At 51.7% G+C, this 16,801-nt stretch overlaps 1 protein-coding gene across 1 annotated transcript; it reads left to right on the top strand.

Annotated features, from left to right (window-relative positions):
* The first annotated feature begins 1,567 nt into the window (after positions 1 to 1,567).
* On the top strand, positions 1,568 to 16,174 carry Ahcy (adenosylhomocysteinase). The gene is made up of 10 exons (XM_028888935.1): positions 1,568 to 1,653; positions 6,991 to 7,181; positions 8,849 to 8,924; positions 10,573 to 10,722; positions 11,227 to 11,339; positions 11,831 to 12,038; positions 12,119 to 12,206; positions 12,300 to 12,417; positions 13,492 to 13,686; positions 15,355 to 16,174. The coding sequence occupies exons 1-10, from the start codon at positions 1,626 to 1,628 to the stop codon at positions 15,484 to 15,486; spliced, it is 1,299 nt and encodes a 432-aa protein (XP_028744768.1). The 5' UTR covers positions 1,568 to 1,625; the 3' UTR covers positions 15,487 to 16,174.
* Positions 16,175 to 16,801: the final 627 nt, after the last annotated feature.

Raw genomic sequence — 16,801 nt, 5'->3', positions numbered from 1 at the left:
ACAAGGTCCTCAGGAGGAGCCTACTACTGTTGCTTGGCTAAATGAATATGTCGCCTCCTAAATATTTGTTTACACCCACAGAGTGGAAGAGCCCTCAGTTTTGGTCGGAGAAGCCTCTTTCTGCAGTAAGTGACAGTCAGTGCAGACATTCGTGGCTGGTCAAGGTGCTGAGAGGAAGTGACTGCTGAGCGCTCAGCCCTCAAAGAATGCAAGGCCTGGATGAAGGAGCAGAGGGGTCTGGCAGGGTGTCTTCCTAGGGATGCCATGGCATTGCAATCATGAACTCAGAGCACCTGCAGTTATCTGCACAGGACCTGCAGGAGACTGGATCCCCAGCAACATTCCGTCATGGACGGGGGAGGGGCTCATGAGACGTTGCTAAAATTCCTTCCCAGGAGGAGACATAGGCAAACTCTGCTCTTCCTCCCACATAAACTGAGTCGTGATTCTGCCAAAGATCACTCTAGGGGAACCAATGAGTTCACGGAACTTCCTGACAAAGCATACATAGGTGAGGGGTTCCTTACAAGTTGCCCCCCCCCCAAAGCCACATCTGGAAGGCCTCTCTATCCAGCAGGCCTGAGGGCTTCTCCAGTAGCCAGGGAGCTGGATCCTCCTTCCCTGGCTATAAACTCTAACCTCTTCCTGAGGCCATGTTCGATTAAGGCAGAGTTAGTTGCATAATATAGCAAGCAGGTCGTGGGGTGCAGCTGGATACTCAGGAGAGGGTTTGGGACCCTTCTCTCCACTCCATGAGATGTAAACGGTAAACAAGTCCAGCTGGGATAATCCTTTTACAAGGGGGCCAACTGAGCGCCCCAGAGATGGTGTTTGCCCACAACACGGGCCTGGCTCCTACATGAAAGCTATTGGCAGTTATGGCTGCTGAGCCACGGGTGAGCTATCTATGCTCCTATGGATAGCTCCACACTCTTTTCCACGTGGGTGGCTTGTGGGTCACCAAACAAAAACAATAAGAAGACATGATAGTGGAATGGGGACTTGTTGAGGAAGGGTAGGGACGGGCAAGGGAGGGAGGGAGAGTGTCACAATGCAACTTGTAATTTTCCTTATTTTTCTTTTGGAGACACTTTCTAGCCCAGGCTAGCCTGGAACTAACTAGCTGTAAGACCAGACTGGCCTCGAACTTGTGGCAATCCTCCTGGCTCTGTCTCCCGAGTGTTGGGATTACAGGCGTGTACCACTAGGCCCAGCTCTTTACTTGTATCCTGTGCGGTAGAGAGTCTTGCATACCAGAAGAAATTAAGGCTCAGGGAAGTAAATCGGCCTGAAAGTTCTGCATTGTTTTGACCTCTGGTTCACTGGCTGAACGATGGGAGAAGAACCTCCCCTCTCCACGCTCCCTTCCTGCCGGGTGCCAGGAGTCCAAAGGCCACAGAACATAAAATATATTATTTTTTGTGGTTGGGATCAAAGTCCAGGCTCGTTGCCGCTCAGCTCTGCACCTCCCGCTAGACTCCGCCCCCAAGTCTCAGCCCCCGCGGGACTCATGAATATTCAAATAAGGAGATATTTAAAGACGCCGGCGCCAGGCGTAGATCCCTGCCCCGCGCCGTCCGGCCCCCTTCATTGAGTTCATCAGTCCTAGCGGAAGCGCCGCCAGCATGTCCGATAAACTGCCCTACAAAGTCGGTGAGTCCCAGGGGTGCAGTCCTCCGCAGCGACTCGGCTCCCCGCCCTGGGCTTGTTGTCCGTACCAACCTGAGTCTGGTCTAGGCAGCGGCCTCGGGGCGCCCGGGACCCCTAAAATCGCTGGCCTGGCCTCGCAGGTGCCTGGGGGTTGGAGTCCGCGCGCCGCAGAGAGCTAGGAGTGGGAAGCAGCCACGGACTACAAGTCCCGGCGTGCCCCGCGGCAGGCGCCCTGAGCGGCGGCGCGGGCTACGATCCTTGGTTCGGCAGCGTGCTTCTCGCGTAGAGACTGGCCCTTGGGAAGCGGACCTAGCGGCTCTGGCTCTGGTGTCTGGCGGCCCGTGTGGCCCCCAACAAGGGTCCACCACCTTCTGGGCCTTGAGCGGGGCTGGAGAGCGCACTGGTGCTCCAGGTGCTAGTGAGGAGAGGCCTGGAAGGCAAGTCCCGGTGCACCGGGGACTTGGGGCCAGCTCAGTCTGGGATTATCTGGTGCACGACCAGAAGAAAATTTAGAATGGTTAGAAATTCCCCATCCTTTCGTCCCGGCGACGGAAAGCTGACCGAGTAAACAAATGTTCGGCTGAGCGTTTGCAATGGGATAGGCGCCGCCTTGTAGCATTATTCTAGACTAATCCGTTTTATTATCGTAGCTCCCTAGGGAAGGAACGATTCCCCTTTTACGATGAAAACCCAGAGGTATAGAAGTTATTTTCCCAGAATCTTGCAACTGGGAAGTGGTTGGCTAGAATTTGGACCCAATACGTCATGACCCCTGGGCTCATCTCTTTCACTGCTGTCTGTATGCAGGGGAACACACGTGGAACAACCCTAATGAAATTTCAGCACAATCCAATTCAGGCTGGGCTTAGTGACACAAGCTTGTTATCCCAACACTCACTTCTGAGGCTGAGGATCGATCAGAGGTCAGCCTGGGCATACAGTGAATTCCAGGTCAACTTGTACAAAATAGGGAGACCATATCAACAAAACTACAAACTAACCAAAAAAAAAAAAAAAAAAAAAAAAAAAGCAATTCAGGCTGGCTAGCCTTTAAGATAACTTCAAGATGCCATTAAATTGGAGAGGGTCACCAGCATGAGACGGATGCTATGCCATTATACCGAGAAGGATGACTCGGAAAATTCTTATTAAAATAGTTCATGAGCCGCCAGTAGATCATTGTCTCCATTGGTTAGATGCTGAGACTGGGGTTTAAGTCAGCGTTGTCATGCTGTGGAGGGGTGGGGGACCATGGGTTGTGTGGATAGGTCCTTTTGTCATACTGTGGGGGTGTGGGGACCATGGGTTGTGTGGATAGGTCCTTTTGTCATGCTGTGGGGGTGTGGGGACCATGGGTTGTGTGGATAGGTCCTTTTGTCATGCTGTGGAGGGGTGGGGACCATGGGTTGTGTGGATAGGTCCTTTTGTCATACTGTGGAGGGGTGGGGACCATGGGTTGTGTGGATAGGTCCTTTTGGCTTGCTCTTTTTGACAGGTGTTCCTGTGACTTCTGTAACTCTGGTCCCTTGGCACCCAGAGCTCCTCCTGTCCCTCTGGAGTGGAAGTCCCAGGAGAACTCTGGGACGGGCACAGCTGCCACAGGGGCAGTGAAAGAATCTTTCTTAGCTAGAGGCACAGGTGATCGTAGACGGGGTGGGATTTAAGCAGGAAAGCCATTGTCCTCTCCAGGAAGGCCTTGAGAGCAGCCTCGCCATCGGTCCTGCCTCTGACTGGAGACTGTAAATGCTGGAAGTTAGACTAGGTTCTCCCTCCCTCCTCCCTCCCTCCCTCCCTCCCTCCCTTTTGCCATCCTTGCCCTGTGCCAACCTTTTATGAATCTTTGCTCATTTAGTTTTAGCAGATGATGTGGTCAATAAACATTTTCTGGTCTCCTCCTTGCTGGTCACTGGAGATATAAAAGTGACTCAGGTAGAGTTGAGACAGGGAGGCGGCCTCTGTAGTGTAGCACGGTCTCTTGGTGTTTTGAGATGGGTCACTTTTCACTCTCCATGGCTACCAGCCCCCATTCTCATCTCTCCTCACTGAACTCCCGACGTCCTCCACAGCACTGTGCTTAGAGGTTTATGTCTTAGAGTTGGCCAATAGGATCTTTCAAAAGACAGATCTGGTCATAGAATGATACCTCTTTTGAAACTCTGTAGATGACCTACCTCACTGCAAGTAAAGTCTTGATTCTTCTTCTTTTTTTTTGGGAGGGGGGTGTTTCGAGACAGGGTTTCTCTCTAGTTTTGGTGCCTGTCCTGGATCTCACTCTGGAGACCAGGCTGGCCTCGAACTCACAGAGATACCGCCTGGCTCTGCCTCCCTAGTGCTGGGATTAAAGGTGTGCACCCACTGCCACCCAGCCATCCTGATTCTTAATGCCTCTGAGTCAGCCTGGCCCATTTTCAGGTTTTTTTTTCTTTCTCATTTTTATTATATGTGTATGTATGGGTGTTTTGCCTGCATGCATGTCTATGACCATGAGTGTGTGGTGCCTACAGAGGCCAGAGGAAAGCGCTGGATCCCCTGGGACTGGAGTTATAGGCAGTTGTGACTCTCCATGAGCTGTCAGGAACTGAACCCCAGTACTCTGGAAGAACGCCAGTGGTCTTAACCATTAAGCCATCTCTCCAGCCCCTCCATTTTCAGGTGTTTTTGAGCATACCCTGAGCCAGGTACTTCATGTGGCACTTGGTCTGAGCCATCCAGGTTCACGGCTCGTGTTAAATAAAGCCCTATGATGGGAGAGGTCCATGTGGCTGTGCAGCTGGTGAGGGGGACGAGGTGGAGACAAAAGCAGCTGGTAGACTGGGGAGGGGCCTGAAGCCAGGGAAGGATTAGGATTTTAAAGTTTTAAAGGTGTCCCACTGGGCTGTAATGAGGAGCATGGTATGTGGGAACAAAGGGGACCATGAAGCTGCTTTGTAGGTCCAGCTGAGAAGTGGTGCTTTACACAAGGGTGAGATGTTCAGTCAAACTGAAGGCTGGGGCATAGTGGCCCACACCTTTAACCCCAGCACTTGGGAGGCAGGGGCAGGCAGTTAGTTATCTGTGAGTTTGAGGCCAGGCTGTTCTGCATAGTTTCAGGACAGCTGGGCTACATAATAGACTCTGTCTCAAGGAACAAAACAAAGCAGTAACCCAACAACAGCAAACACAAAACAAAAAAAAAAACCCCCCCCCCCCCCACCAGAACTAACCAAACAAATATGCTGACAGAAGCAAATATGGAAACAGGAAATCTTACAGGTTCGGGGCCAGAATGGTTGATTGAATGGTGATTTCATTTCCTGAAATGGGAGGATTGAGGGTGTGTGGCCAAGGAGTCTTGAGGGCTCCTACTTGATGGATAATGATTGGACAGCAGTCTAGAGGTGCTGAGTCAGCAGCTGGATTATGTGCGCCTCAAATTCCTGGGAGAAGTTTGCACTGGAGGTAAATACGTGGGAGTCAGCACCACAGGGAAGGCATTCAGAATCATCTGAGTAGGACTGACTTGGCAGGAATTGGAGAGGGGCGGAGATGGGTCCTCAGGGCTGGATGCCAAGGCAAAGCAGTCTTTAGTGGGGTCCCTGCTCCTGTGAGAAACATAAGCATAGATAATTACCCCAGTGGTACCCGGAATGGAACGGTGAGATCTGAGGGGTGAGAAAATTGGGGACCAGGGACAGCTTGTCCTTTTTGACAAACAAGAATGCCTAGTCTAAGCACAAATGAGGATGGACTCCGTGGAAGGAAAGTGAATGACTGTGAATTGTGAAGTAATGTTATCTGTTGATGGGGAAAGATGCCTGGGGAGAGGAGAAGGGGATAAACTTACTAGGAAATGTAGGATTGCTGGGATGTGCCCGGCATCCCTTGAGTGTTATGTTCATAGTAAGCAAGACTGTCGTCCTGGGGCTGTGGTTCTCCTGCTGGTTCAGGGCCTTAGGTACAGCAGAGAGCTGGCTCCAACCAGGTGGAAACTTTGACTTTTGCTGACTAGGTCTCTGCGAAGCTCAGGATGGCTTCAAAATCATGGCACTTCCTCAGCTTCCCTAGTGCTGGGATTACAGGCATGAAGCTACCCATCCTAGCTTCAGGTGTGAGCTTTGCCAAGGGAGGTCTCAGAGGCTGAGAGCAGGGGGTAGACATGGGATCCTAAATTGGAAGAAAGAAGAGGAGGTCATGAAGGGGGCTTGGTAAGGACACTGGAAACTGATAAAATCAAAGGTTTAGAGTCTGAGCTGCTCCCTCTTGGAGTTGGGAGTGTATAGGGAGAAGGCATGACTAGAGGTAGTTGCTTGAAATTCAGATTTCTGAAGGAACTCTCATTGATAGCCTGGGGTAGTGTGTGTGTGTGTGTGTGTGTGTGTGTGTGTGTGTGTGTGTGTGTGTGTGTGTGTATAGGAGCTGTGTGTATAGCCAAGTGAACCCTCTGTAGGGTGGAGTGACCTTGGGAACTGTTTGTTTAGTGCTGGAAGTTGAACTCAGGGCCTTGGACACACCCTCCCACTGCTCCTTAGAAATTATTTAATGCAATGTAGGAAGCAGAATATTAATAAAGTCTTCTTCTTATTAGTATTAGTATTTGAGATAGGGCTCCATGTGCCCAGCTTGGCCTTGAACTTGCTATGTAGTCAAGGATGACCTTCCTCCTGCCTCCATCTGGAATTAGGCATGTTCCACCACTCCTGGCCTCTTTAACTATTTGCTAAATTATTAAAATGTCTGTAGCAGCCTCCTTTTCTCCTTCACCCCTCATTTCCTAGAGTGAGTAAGGTCTGAGCTCCCCAAAGGTAAATGCCAGGGAGATGGCTCAGCTGGCAAGTGCCTGTCTTCATAAGCCTGAGGGCCTGGTTCACATCTCCAGCACCCATGTAAAGCTGCAAGCACCCATAACCTCAGTGCTGAAGAGGCGGAGGCAGGAGGCCTACCCAACCAAGTCAGTGAGCTTCAGGTGCCGCGAGATCCTGCCTCAAAAAATGAGACAGAAATGGGAAAGACGCTGACATTGGCCTCTGGCCTCTATGAATGTGCATACATAAAAATAATTCAGAAACAAACAAAACCCACCATGAACCCCAGGCCCATCCTCTTTGCACCTTCTGGATTTGATTTTTTCCCGGGGAGCGACGTGGAGGTTGGTAGGTGTCAGTGGAAAGGATCGACAGTGGGATTCACAGTCTCAGCTGTTTTTAAGGGGCACTTCTCTGTGTTGTGAGTGACAGAATGCTGTGACAGATTGCTCAGCCCAAGGGCTCTAGGGTCACACTTGGATCAGTCCTTACACGGTGATGGTGCTTCATGGCTGAGGGGAGGAGGTGGCTCACGTAACTTGCCATCTTGTTCCTGCAGCGGACATTGGACTGGCGGCCTGGGGACGGAAGGCCCTGGACATAGCTGAGAATGAGATGCCAGGTTTGATGCGCATGCGGGAGCTGTATTCGGCGTCTAAGCCACTGAAGGGTGCTCGGATTGCCGGCTGCCTGCACATGACTGTGGAGACTGCTGTCCTCATTGAGACTCTCGTGGCTCTGGGTGCTGAGGTGAGGTCCGCAGCTCTGTGACTCCTTTGAGTCCCTTGCTTTCTCTGGGTTCCGCCATGGGAGACCTAGCTGGCAGAGCCCCTCTGGTCACTGGGTTTCCTCTCTGTTTCCCACTGCTGGCCTCCTGTTGTGGCAGATAGTCTTGTATTTTTCCTCCGGTTGGGAGAATAGCTGACTCCTCATTACATCTTCCTGCCTGAGAAGAAAACCCCAACACTCCGTTTAGTCATCTAAAAGCATGCCCGTTGGCCTTCTTATAGGTCAAGTGCCTTCTAGAAAGTCATAGTTGCTAGAAAGGTAGAGTGCTATGATTCATTGAGCCTGGATCATATGTAGTAAGACCTCAAGGAGAGGCCTGGTAGAGTAGGGTAACCATAAATAAGAATACTTGAGGGCTTGTTTGTATTTTGAGACAGCATCCCACCCTGTAGCCTAGGCTGTCTAGGCTTGAGCTATTTTTCTACCTCAACCTTGCAAGTACTGGGATTTAACTGCTTACACCCACCTCCTCTGACATGTTTTTAGATTTGTTTTATTTTATGTGTATGGATGTTTGCCTGCACCTACATCTGTGTACCACTTGTATGTAGTGCCTGAGCAGGCCAGAAGAGGGTGTCAGTTTCCTTACAACTGGAGATGGTTGTAAGCTACCATGTGGGAGCTGGGAATCGAACTCGGGTCCCGGAAGAGCAGCCAGTGCTATCAACCACTGACTCTCCAGCCTCATTGCCTTCTTTTTATTTTCACCATTCCGTTTGTTGGTGATCTGGTCTCATGGCTGTATTAAATACTGCCTGTGTGGTGATGACTCATGTACACGCCTGACCGGGACCCACAGTCTCACATGCCTAAGTATTGATATAAACCACTTGGAGATCGAGCACACGTCCCAGGCTGAACAAGTCCAAGCAAGCCTGGCAGTTTTCTGCCCTCCTCATCCTGAAGTCTTTGCCACATTAATAAACGGCAAGTCTGGCCTTGAGATTCTCTGCGGGAGGACCCTGGAGTAGCCGGCAGCCCCACATCACTTTCACTGTTGCTGCTGTTTCTTCCCTGCACCCTGCTTTAGAAGCTCCTTCGCTGTCTGTTTGTTCACATAGCACTGGAGTAATGTTTATCTTTTAATTGGATGTATGTGATGGTTTTGTCGGTACCTTCATGTGTGTGTAGGTACCGCATACGTGCCTGGTGCCCCCCGAGCCCGGGAGTCGGTATCTGGTCCCCTGGAACTGAAGGTGGGGTTGTAAGCCGCAGCATGGGTGCTGGGAAGCAAACCAGGGTCCTTTAGAAGCGCAGCAAGTGCGCCCCCCCCCCAGCCATCTTTCCAGTTGTTTATTTGTGTGTGTTTTGAGTCAGAATCTCACTGTATAACTCAAGCCGACCAAGAAGTCCCCATACCGCCCAAGCTGGCCTTGAACTCTGATCTTCCCGCCACTTGAGTACTAGGATTATAGGTATGTCACCAGGCCTGCTCAGTGATTTATTGCCCCCCTCCCCCTTTTTTAAGCTCTGGTGGTCTGTTTTTACTGCTCTGGCTTCTAGCCATTCATTTGCCCGGAGTCCTCAGCCGTTCACTCTTGGCTTCAGGGCTTTCCTTTCCCCGTTCCTAACAGGGCGCTTCATAGCCACACCAGTGACCAACAGCCTCGTTTTCCTGGCTCTTCTAGGTGCGCTGGTCCAGCTGCAACATCTTCTCTACTCAGGACCACGCAGCGGCTGCCATTGCCAAGGCCGGCATTCCAGGTGAGCGGGCCTGATGTGGGCTGTGAGAGAGCAGATTAAGCACTTTGCTTTTTGGTGTTCTCTTACTGACTCCTGTAGCAATAGGCTTCCATATGCAGACAGAGGCCCTTAGCCTATTGACTTAGAGCAGAGAGCGGCTTTGTCCTCTACCTCATCTCAGATCCCATGGGAAATACTTCCTGACCCGCTGAACTACGTGTTCTCTAAGGAAAGGATCTTCAGATTGGGAGCCACATGGTGCAGAGGGAAGGAAGTTCCTTAGAGGGACTCTGTGGATCATTTTCTAAAGGACTGGTGAGGTGTAAGGCAGAAGAAGAGTCTCAGAGGTGCACTGGCTGAGGTATGGTAGTTTAGGAATTTGAGAAAGATGTTTGCTGCAGAATGGTACGGGACTGCAGCCAGGGGTGGGGGTTGGGGGGGTTGGGGATGGAGGTGGGGGGGTGGGGGTGGGGCACCAGGGAGGGCTTGTTAGATTCAGTGGTGATTAAATAGAATATACAAGGATCTTTGTCAGGAGCTGGAGAGATGGTTCAGCAGTTAAGAGCACTGGCTGCTCTTCCAGAGGACCCGGGTTTGATTCCTAGTACTCACATGCTGGCTCATAACCATCTGTAACTCTAGACCTAGGAGATCCAGTATCCACTTCTGGCCTCCTCAGGCTCCAGGCAAGCACAGGGTACATAGACATACTCTAGACAAAACACTTAGACATTTGTGGGCGGGGTCCCTAATTCTGTAGGTAGACGGGGCCTTGGGAAGGGTTCCTCTATAGCCTCACAGGGCTGAGTGCCTGTCAGCAGCCCCCACCTTGGTGAGGCTTGGTGGCGCTCCTTCAGGAGAGGCCTTGTGTTCAACAGCATTATCTTCTACAGCTGTGGGGAGGGAGGCAGCCGGCTGCTTGGCCAGTGTCCTGTGCAAACAGGAGACTCTTGAACCCCACACCTGTGGAGTTCCCCCTGATGGGAGGAGCACCGGCCAGCCGCCAGCACCCTTGTGGCCCATGCTGCTTTACAGTGCTGTGCTGAGTGCTGCATTTCCTGGTCTCCCCTGGGGGTTTTGTGAGTGGTAATAGCAATGCCTCCTCGTGGGGTTTGCCCACGAGGATGGGCATGGAGCAGTTACAGTACCTGGCACAGAGAATGCTCCATCTCTGGTAGCTTCTACAGGGGAACTTTGCCCAGGCATCACCTGAAATTACCCACCAAGACTGCCAGGCCCTCACGACCTTTCAGTGAACAAATCTAGGATCCTACCTGGTGGTGCCCAGTGAGCAGGACATGGGAGTCCTGTCCTGTGTGGGCCAGAGCCCTACTCCATGGAGCCCAGGGAGGAGATGCAAAAGGGAATAATTATTTCTAGACGCCTATGTCTAGGGCTGTGCATGGCCTCTGTGTGTGTCACTTGATTTCTGCTATTGAAGCTCCATTTATAGCAGAGGTAAAGGGAGTTTCTCAAAGTCACGTGGCTGGGAAGTTCAGAGCCAGGGTTTGAGCTTAGGTCTGTCTAGCTTCAAGCTGTGTGCTTCCCACTGCTGTTTTATAAGGATGGACTAACTAGGGGTGGGCGTTAGAAGGAGACCATACTGGCTCTGTTGGTGTGGTTTTCTGGAACCTCCCTGCCAGCTTCTCACGTGGCACTCACCCTGCAGTGTACGCCTGGAAGGGCGAGACAGATGAGGAATACCTGTGGTGTATCGAGCAGACGCTGTACTTCAAAGACGGGCCCCTCAACATGATCCTGGACGATGGAGGTGACCTAACCAACCTCATCCACACCAAATACCCACAGCTTCTGTCAGGTAAGCGGGTGGGCTGGGTACTCGTGAGCCTGCTCCTTCGCAGACATGAGGAATGGGCCCGGCAGATTCTCCATAGGCCTGGAGGACAGGAGGTTCCTGCAGGCATGGAGGCTGCCTTCTGACGTGTGATGTGAAGCCAGGGGAACTAGGGGTGGGGGCAGAGCTGGCTGAGTTCATAAGCCAAGGCTGAATACAGAAGGCCCTGAGGTAGGAAAAACGAGCCACGACTAAAGGAAGGAAGCCTTCTCCTGAGGGTGTTGTGGGCTCTGACAGGGTAACTGGGTGAAGAATGGTGTCGGGCACTAGCACAGTGGTGGGTGGAGGACACTGGAGGTTGAATCATTAGGCCTATAGGACTCTGTATAGGACAGCATCCGATGACGCCTCTCCTTTTGCTGGCCTCGGTGACGGTGGACTTTACAGTCAGGTACAGAGATGGGAGTGACTGGGAATGGAAGGACTTTGGGTAGAGATGTGTTCTCTGATGTTCTTCCTCTCGTTCAGGCATCCGAGGCATCTCTGAGGAGACCACGACCGGGGTCCACAACCTCTACAAGATGATGGCCAATGGGATACTGAAGGTGCCTGCCATCAATGTCAACGATTCTGTCACCAAGGTGAGCCCTGGGGTAGAGTCCGCTCCGGTCATTGGTGCCCAGTGAGCTTAGGAGTGGATCTCTGAAGGGTGTCCAGGAAGGGTATGGCCTGGGGCATGAAGCCCTTACCTGAGGGGGGGTGGGGCAGAAGTCTGAGGGTGGTAAGTGCATTGAAGGGAGGCCTGCACAGTGGATCGTAGCTGTTCAGGAACATTGGCCTTGGTTGTCAAGAGCTTTAACGTTAAGCACGTTCTTAGACTCAGCAACCTGCCCTGGGCATTGATGACCCAGAAAGGATTCTAGACCAGCCAGGGAACAGCCAGGGAGATAGTCTTAAGGGTGATGATGAGGAGGGACATGGTGGGTGGGGCCTTGTCTAGTGGAGAAGAGCCTTAGGGGTCTGCCCAGGCTGACAGTCCCAGTGGGTTCAAGTCTCAGCCCTGTGGGATGCTCGGAGGCCTGGCCTCAGGGTCTTGCCTGCCCCCATCGTCCCCTCGCCCCTCTCCTTTCAGAGCAAGTTTGACAACCTCTATGGCTGCCGGGAGTCCCTCATAGATGGCATCAAACGGGCCACAGATGTGATGATTGCGGGCAAGGTGGCGGTGGTAGCAGGCTATGGTGACGTGGGCAAGGGCTGTGCCCAGGCCCTGAGGGGTTTTGGGGCCCGAGTCATCATCACCGAGATTGACCCCATCAATGCACTGCAAGCTGCCATGGAGGGTATGATAGTGTGAGGGTTGGCTGTTGGGGTAGAGGAGGGGTGAGCCACCTTTGGTAACACATGTTCAGTGTCCGTGCAGGCTATGAGGTGACCACCATGGACGAGGCCTGTAAGGAGGGCAACATCTTCGTCACTACCACAGGCTGTGTCGACATCATCCTTGGCCGGTAGGTACGGGTGGGAGTCCTGGGGAGCAAAGGCACACAGGCTTGGGGCTGTTCTTGGTCTCAGGTCTCTCACAGGGTTGGGCTCCCTCCCAGGCACTTTGAACAGATGAAGGACGACGCCGTTGTGTGTAACATTGGACACTTCGACGTGGAGATTGACGTGAAGTGGCTCAATGAGAATGCTGTGGAGAAGGTGAACATCAAGCCCCAGGTGAGAAGCCCCGGCCTTCCCCGCAGGGCTGGCGGTGAAGGGCTGAGGAGGAGGAGCGGGCTTGTGGGTGCCCGCCATGGAAGCTGTCGTAACCTAGACAGCGACGTGTGGTGGAGAAGCCTGGATTCCGAGCTAGGTTGGAGGTACAGGGTTGTCGCTGAGGCCTCTGAAGTGACCTAGCTGCTTCAGAAAGCCCCCTTGTGCTGTGAGGGAGGATCGCATACAGCGGGGGCTGCAGAGACAGGGCTCTGCGGGTGTTCGTAGCCCAGCAGGCATGCTGGCAGCTGAAGTGCATGGGCTTCTGGCAGCAGGGTCAGGATGGGGGAGGTCAGGAGAGGGGCGGGCACTGCTGCATTTCTGTCTAGAGCAGCTCTGCCAAGTAGGCCGTTGGTGAGGTAGAGAGAGGACAGCTTTGCCGCAGGGCACTGAGAGATGAGTTCTTTGGGGTATATGCAACTCTATTTGGCTTTTATTTGTTGTTGGTTTATTTATTTCTTACCCGATTATAAATAAAAGTAATGCTCCCAGAAGACTTTTTGGCTTTGTACATCAAGAGCTTTTAAGTTACGCTCTATTTTGCCTTGTAGAGCTGGAGATTAAACCCAGTGCTTCATGTAAGCTAGGCAAGCACTGTTAGCAAGTGAGCCACGCCCCCTGGCCCTGCATTCAACTATATATATGACCCGGGTTCAATTCCCAGCACCCACACGGCAGCTCACAACTGTCTGTAATTCCAGCTCCAAGGCACCCAATATCCCTGGCAAAATACCAATGCACATAAAATAAAATTAAAAAAAATGATAGTCATGTATGTGAAGGATTCAGTACAGAGTGTATGGCAATAATGGCAGTAGTAGCTGCTACCTCCTGAGTACCTACAGTATGCCAAGTGCTTTATAGGTCTGAATTCATTAAGTTCTCATAACAGACCGGTGCGGCAATTGGCTACTCTTGTGTGTGCTAGCTCTGTAGCGTGGTTGTTTGGGGGCATTTTAGGCCATCTTGTGCAGGGTAGGGGGTGGGCAGAGATGGGCAGTGCCCACCATCCCTTACTGTTGCCATGGGGACTCGCAGGTGGACCGCTACAGGCTGAAGAATGGGCGCCGCATCATCTTGCTGGCTGAAGGCCGGCTGGTCAACCTGGGCTGTGCCATGGGCCATCCCAGCTTCGTGATGAGCAACTCCTTCACGAACCAGGTGATGGCACAGATTGAGCTGTGGACCCACCCAGATAAATACCCCGTCGGGGTTCACTTCTTGCCTAAGAAGGTAAGTTCTTGACTTGGACTGCAAGCTGAGGCCCATGTGCTGGCTCCTGGGCTCCCTGTGTGGGCTTGCTAGAGTCTCTTAAGTGTCTGTCTGCCCTCTTACTTGTCCTCCATAGTGTCCTCCATAGTCCGTAGTGCCCCCTGGAGCACACCCACAGTGGCGTGGGCTTTGGAGTGTGACTCCCCAGCTTTGAAGCTGTGTCTCCATTCCTCAGCTGTAAAGTGAAGGCGGGAGTATTTTCCTCACTAATGGCGAGGACCTCCGAGTGTCTCCAAGGATTGGGTGGGTAGTTGGTAAAGTAGGCTGGGTGGGAAGTGAAGGGTTTGAAGAACACACGCTCCAGGTAAAGGGGTGGCTGCCACTCAGCTGTCACCAGCCCAGAACACAGCTCCAGAGGACACGCCTTCTGAGCCCTGAAGAGAAGCCATATGCTAAGGTCTTGGTATGAAATAATTTTAAAATATAGGCAACATATTGTAGTTTTAAAAAACTGGATTGGCCCCATTTGGTTGGTTTGTTTATCCGTTTGGTTCTGAGACAGGGTCTCATAGCCCTGATTGGCCTGGATCTCAGTATGTAGACCAGGCTGGCCTTGACTCCGAGGTCTGCCTGCTTCTGCCTCCTGAGAACTGGAGGTCTTGTCTTGGGTCTTTTGTTTGTTCATTTTGTGGTGTTAGACATGGAGCCCAGGTTCTTATACATGCTACACAACTACCCCTTAGCTGCATCCCTAGTACTTGGGTGGGTCAACTGAGCATGTCCGTAAGATGCATGCGGTCTAAGGGTTATTAGGTACCTTAGTTAATGATGATAGTAGCCACCACTGACTAACTTATCCTCTTGAACAAAAAAATCTGAATGTCACTGATCTTTGTGACAGCTTCCAATGGTGGGTATTTATTGCGTGTGCCCTACAAATGAGGAAACCAAGGTTTAGAGGCTGGTGTGCTCTTGGGAGTCACTGGGACTCCAGCTGTCCAGGTGGTCACCCATTATGTGTCACACTGGTACAGTGCTGTGGGAAGAAAGGCAGCCTGAGCTAGACTGGCCAGGCATAGGAGGTCTTCATCCTGCTTCTAACTAATATGGATTCCAGGTTAGGCCTGTCTTGCCTTTACTTGCATCTAGCTTGAACCTGTTAATCACTTTCTTTAGGTTCCTCGCGGTCTGCTAACGTAGGCATAATCCTTCCCTTCCTACCCCTGGGGAATGTTTGTGAAGCTCTAAGAACATTGAACATAAAACTGCTTGGGAATGTAGACACACTCTGGGCTGGGCTGTAGGCAGAGTGTCATGCCATCATGATGTAGGACTTTGCGAAGAGAGAGTGCCTCTTGATAATATATATGTCCTAGGCCACAGTCCATTTCAGGAAGCCTGCTGGTTAGCGCTTGAGTTAGAGGAGGTGAGGAGATATCATTGGTGGTGCCACCAGAATTGTGATGGGAGGGTGTGTATGGTTCTTTTTTTTTTTAATTAGTTAATTTTACACCCCCACGGGGAGCTGGGCAGCCAAGACAGCACCCTGAAGCTGGCCATAAGGCTGGGACAAGGTGTAATGAGAGCAGTACCCCTTGCCAGCACCGCCTAGAGCAGTTTCTGTCGGCTAGACGTGGGCGAGTGGACTAGAGCGTGACACTAACTCCAGGTTTTTCTGTTCCTCTCCAGCTGGACGAGGCAGTGGCCGAAGCCCACCTGGGCAAGCTGAATGTGAAGCTCACCAGGCTGACAGAGAAGCAGGCCCAGTATCTGGGCATGCCCATTGACGGCCCCTTCAAGCCTGATCACTACCGCTACTGAGAGCCGGGACTGCCCTTCACCTTCCAGCTGCCATCCTTGTTCCAGACCCTACCTCTCTTTCCCAAGAGCAAACGTCACCAAACTCTGCTGTTGCTTCACCAGGGTTCGTCCCGCTGGGGCTGGTCACCCTGTCTTTGGATCCTGTTGTGTCCTTCATACTGTTCCGGGGGTGGTGAGGGGGACTGAGAGTCTCCGGTCAAGATAGAGGTACCTGGGAGCCACCCACAGGGCACATGAGCTCCAGAGTCTTGGAAGTCCTGGGGCTGTGGCTAGTGGTGGTCACAAGCCCCTGCACTTTACCATCCAAGCCCTCACGTGGTCTTTAGATCCATGTGCTTGGTTTCTGGGCCCGGGACCTGAGAAGGAGCTCTACCAAAGGGCAGGAACCAGTGGAGTTGGAAGGTTCCTCAGAGCTTGGCTTATTCACCATTGGGCCGGCTCTTCAATCTCGATACTGAGGTTGGTACTTTTGGTCCCTATTTCACAGGGGTGAGAATAGATTAAGAAAGGACAAATGACAGCTGGAGATTGAAAGGGTCAGAAAAAAACAATAGGCGAAGATCTATCATTATTTGTAATTGATGGTTCCTATCACAAGCCTGGGTCACAAAGAGATTCATTTGGCCTATAGTGTTTAGAATGTTAACAAAGGAAGGTGGATTAAATAAAATATCTGGTGCCTAAGGAATTTCGACCCTTTATTATATATGTAAGATATTGCTTACCATGTATGACAATTTTAAGTGTGTGGTGTATGTGCATGTGTGTGTAGGTACATGTACCTGGGCTCATGGAGCCCAGAGGAGGACATTGGGTTTGTGAGCAATTCTTTCTCTTCAGGGAGTCCTGCAGAAATGTCTTTTTTTTTTTTTTTTTTAAGATTTATTTATTATGTATACAGCATGTATGCCTGCAGGCCAGAAGAGGGCTCCAGCTCTCACTACAGATGGTTGTGAGCCACCATGTGGTTGCTGGGAATTGAACTCAGAACCTCTGGGAGAACAGTCCGTGCTCTTAACCTCTGAGCCACCTCTCCAGCCCCCAGAAATATCTTCTAAAAAAATCAGAGATCTCATAATTTGAATCACACAAAAACAGAGAGAAATTGAGCTCCCTCTTATTTGCCCAACTGATCATTTACAGAACCCGTTGGACGTTGAAGTCAATTAAAAAGAACCCACACCCACAGGATGACGTCTGAGTGTCCTCCACGGAAGGGAGAGCCTGGTGGAGATGCTGGAAGTGTGAGAGCTAGACACAGATGGCTGGGGTGTCCAGGGACGCGAGCAACTCGGCCATCCCATGCCCCTGCCCC

The sequence above is a fragment of the Peromyscus leucopus genome, chromosome 4 (genome assembly GCF_004664715.2).
Source record: "Peromyscus leucopus breed LL Stock chromosome 4, UCI_PerLeu_2.1, whole genome shotgun sequence".
Taxonomy (NCBI): domain Eukaryota; kingdom Metazoa; phylum Chordata; class Mammalia; order Rodentia; family Cricetidae; genus Peromyscus; species Peromyscus leucopus.
The sequence above is the reverse complement of the archived record's forward strand: the minus strand, read 5'-3'. Positions and strand labels throughout refer to the sequence as shown.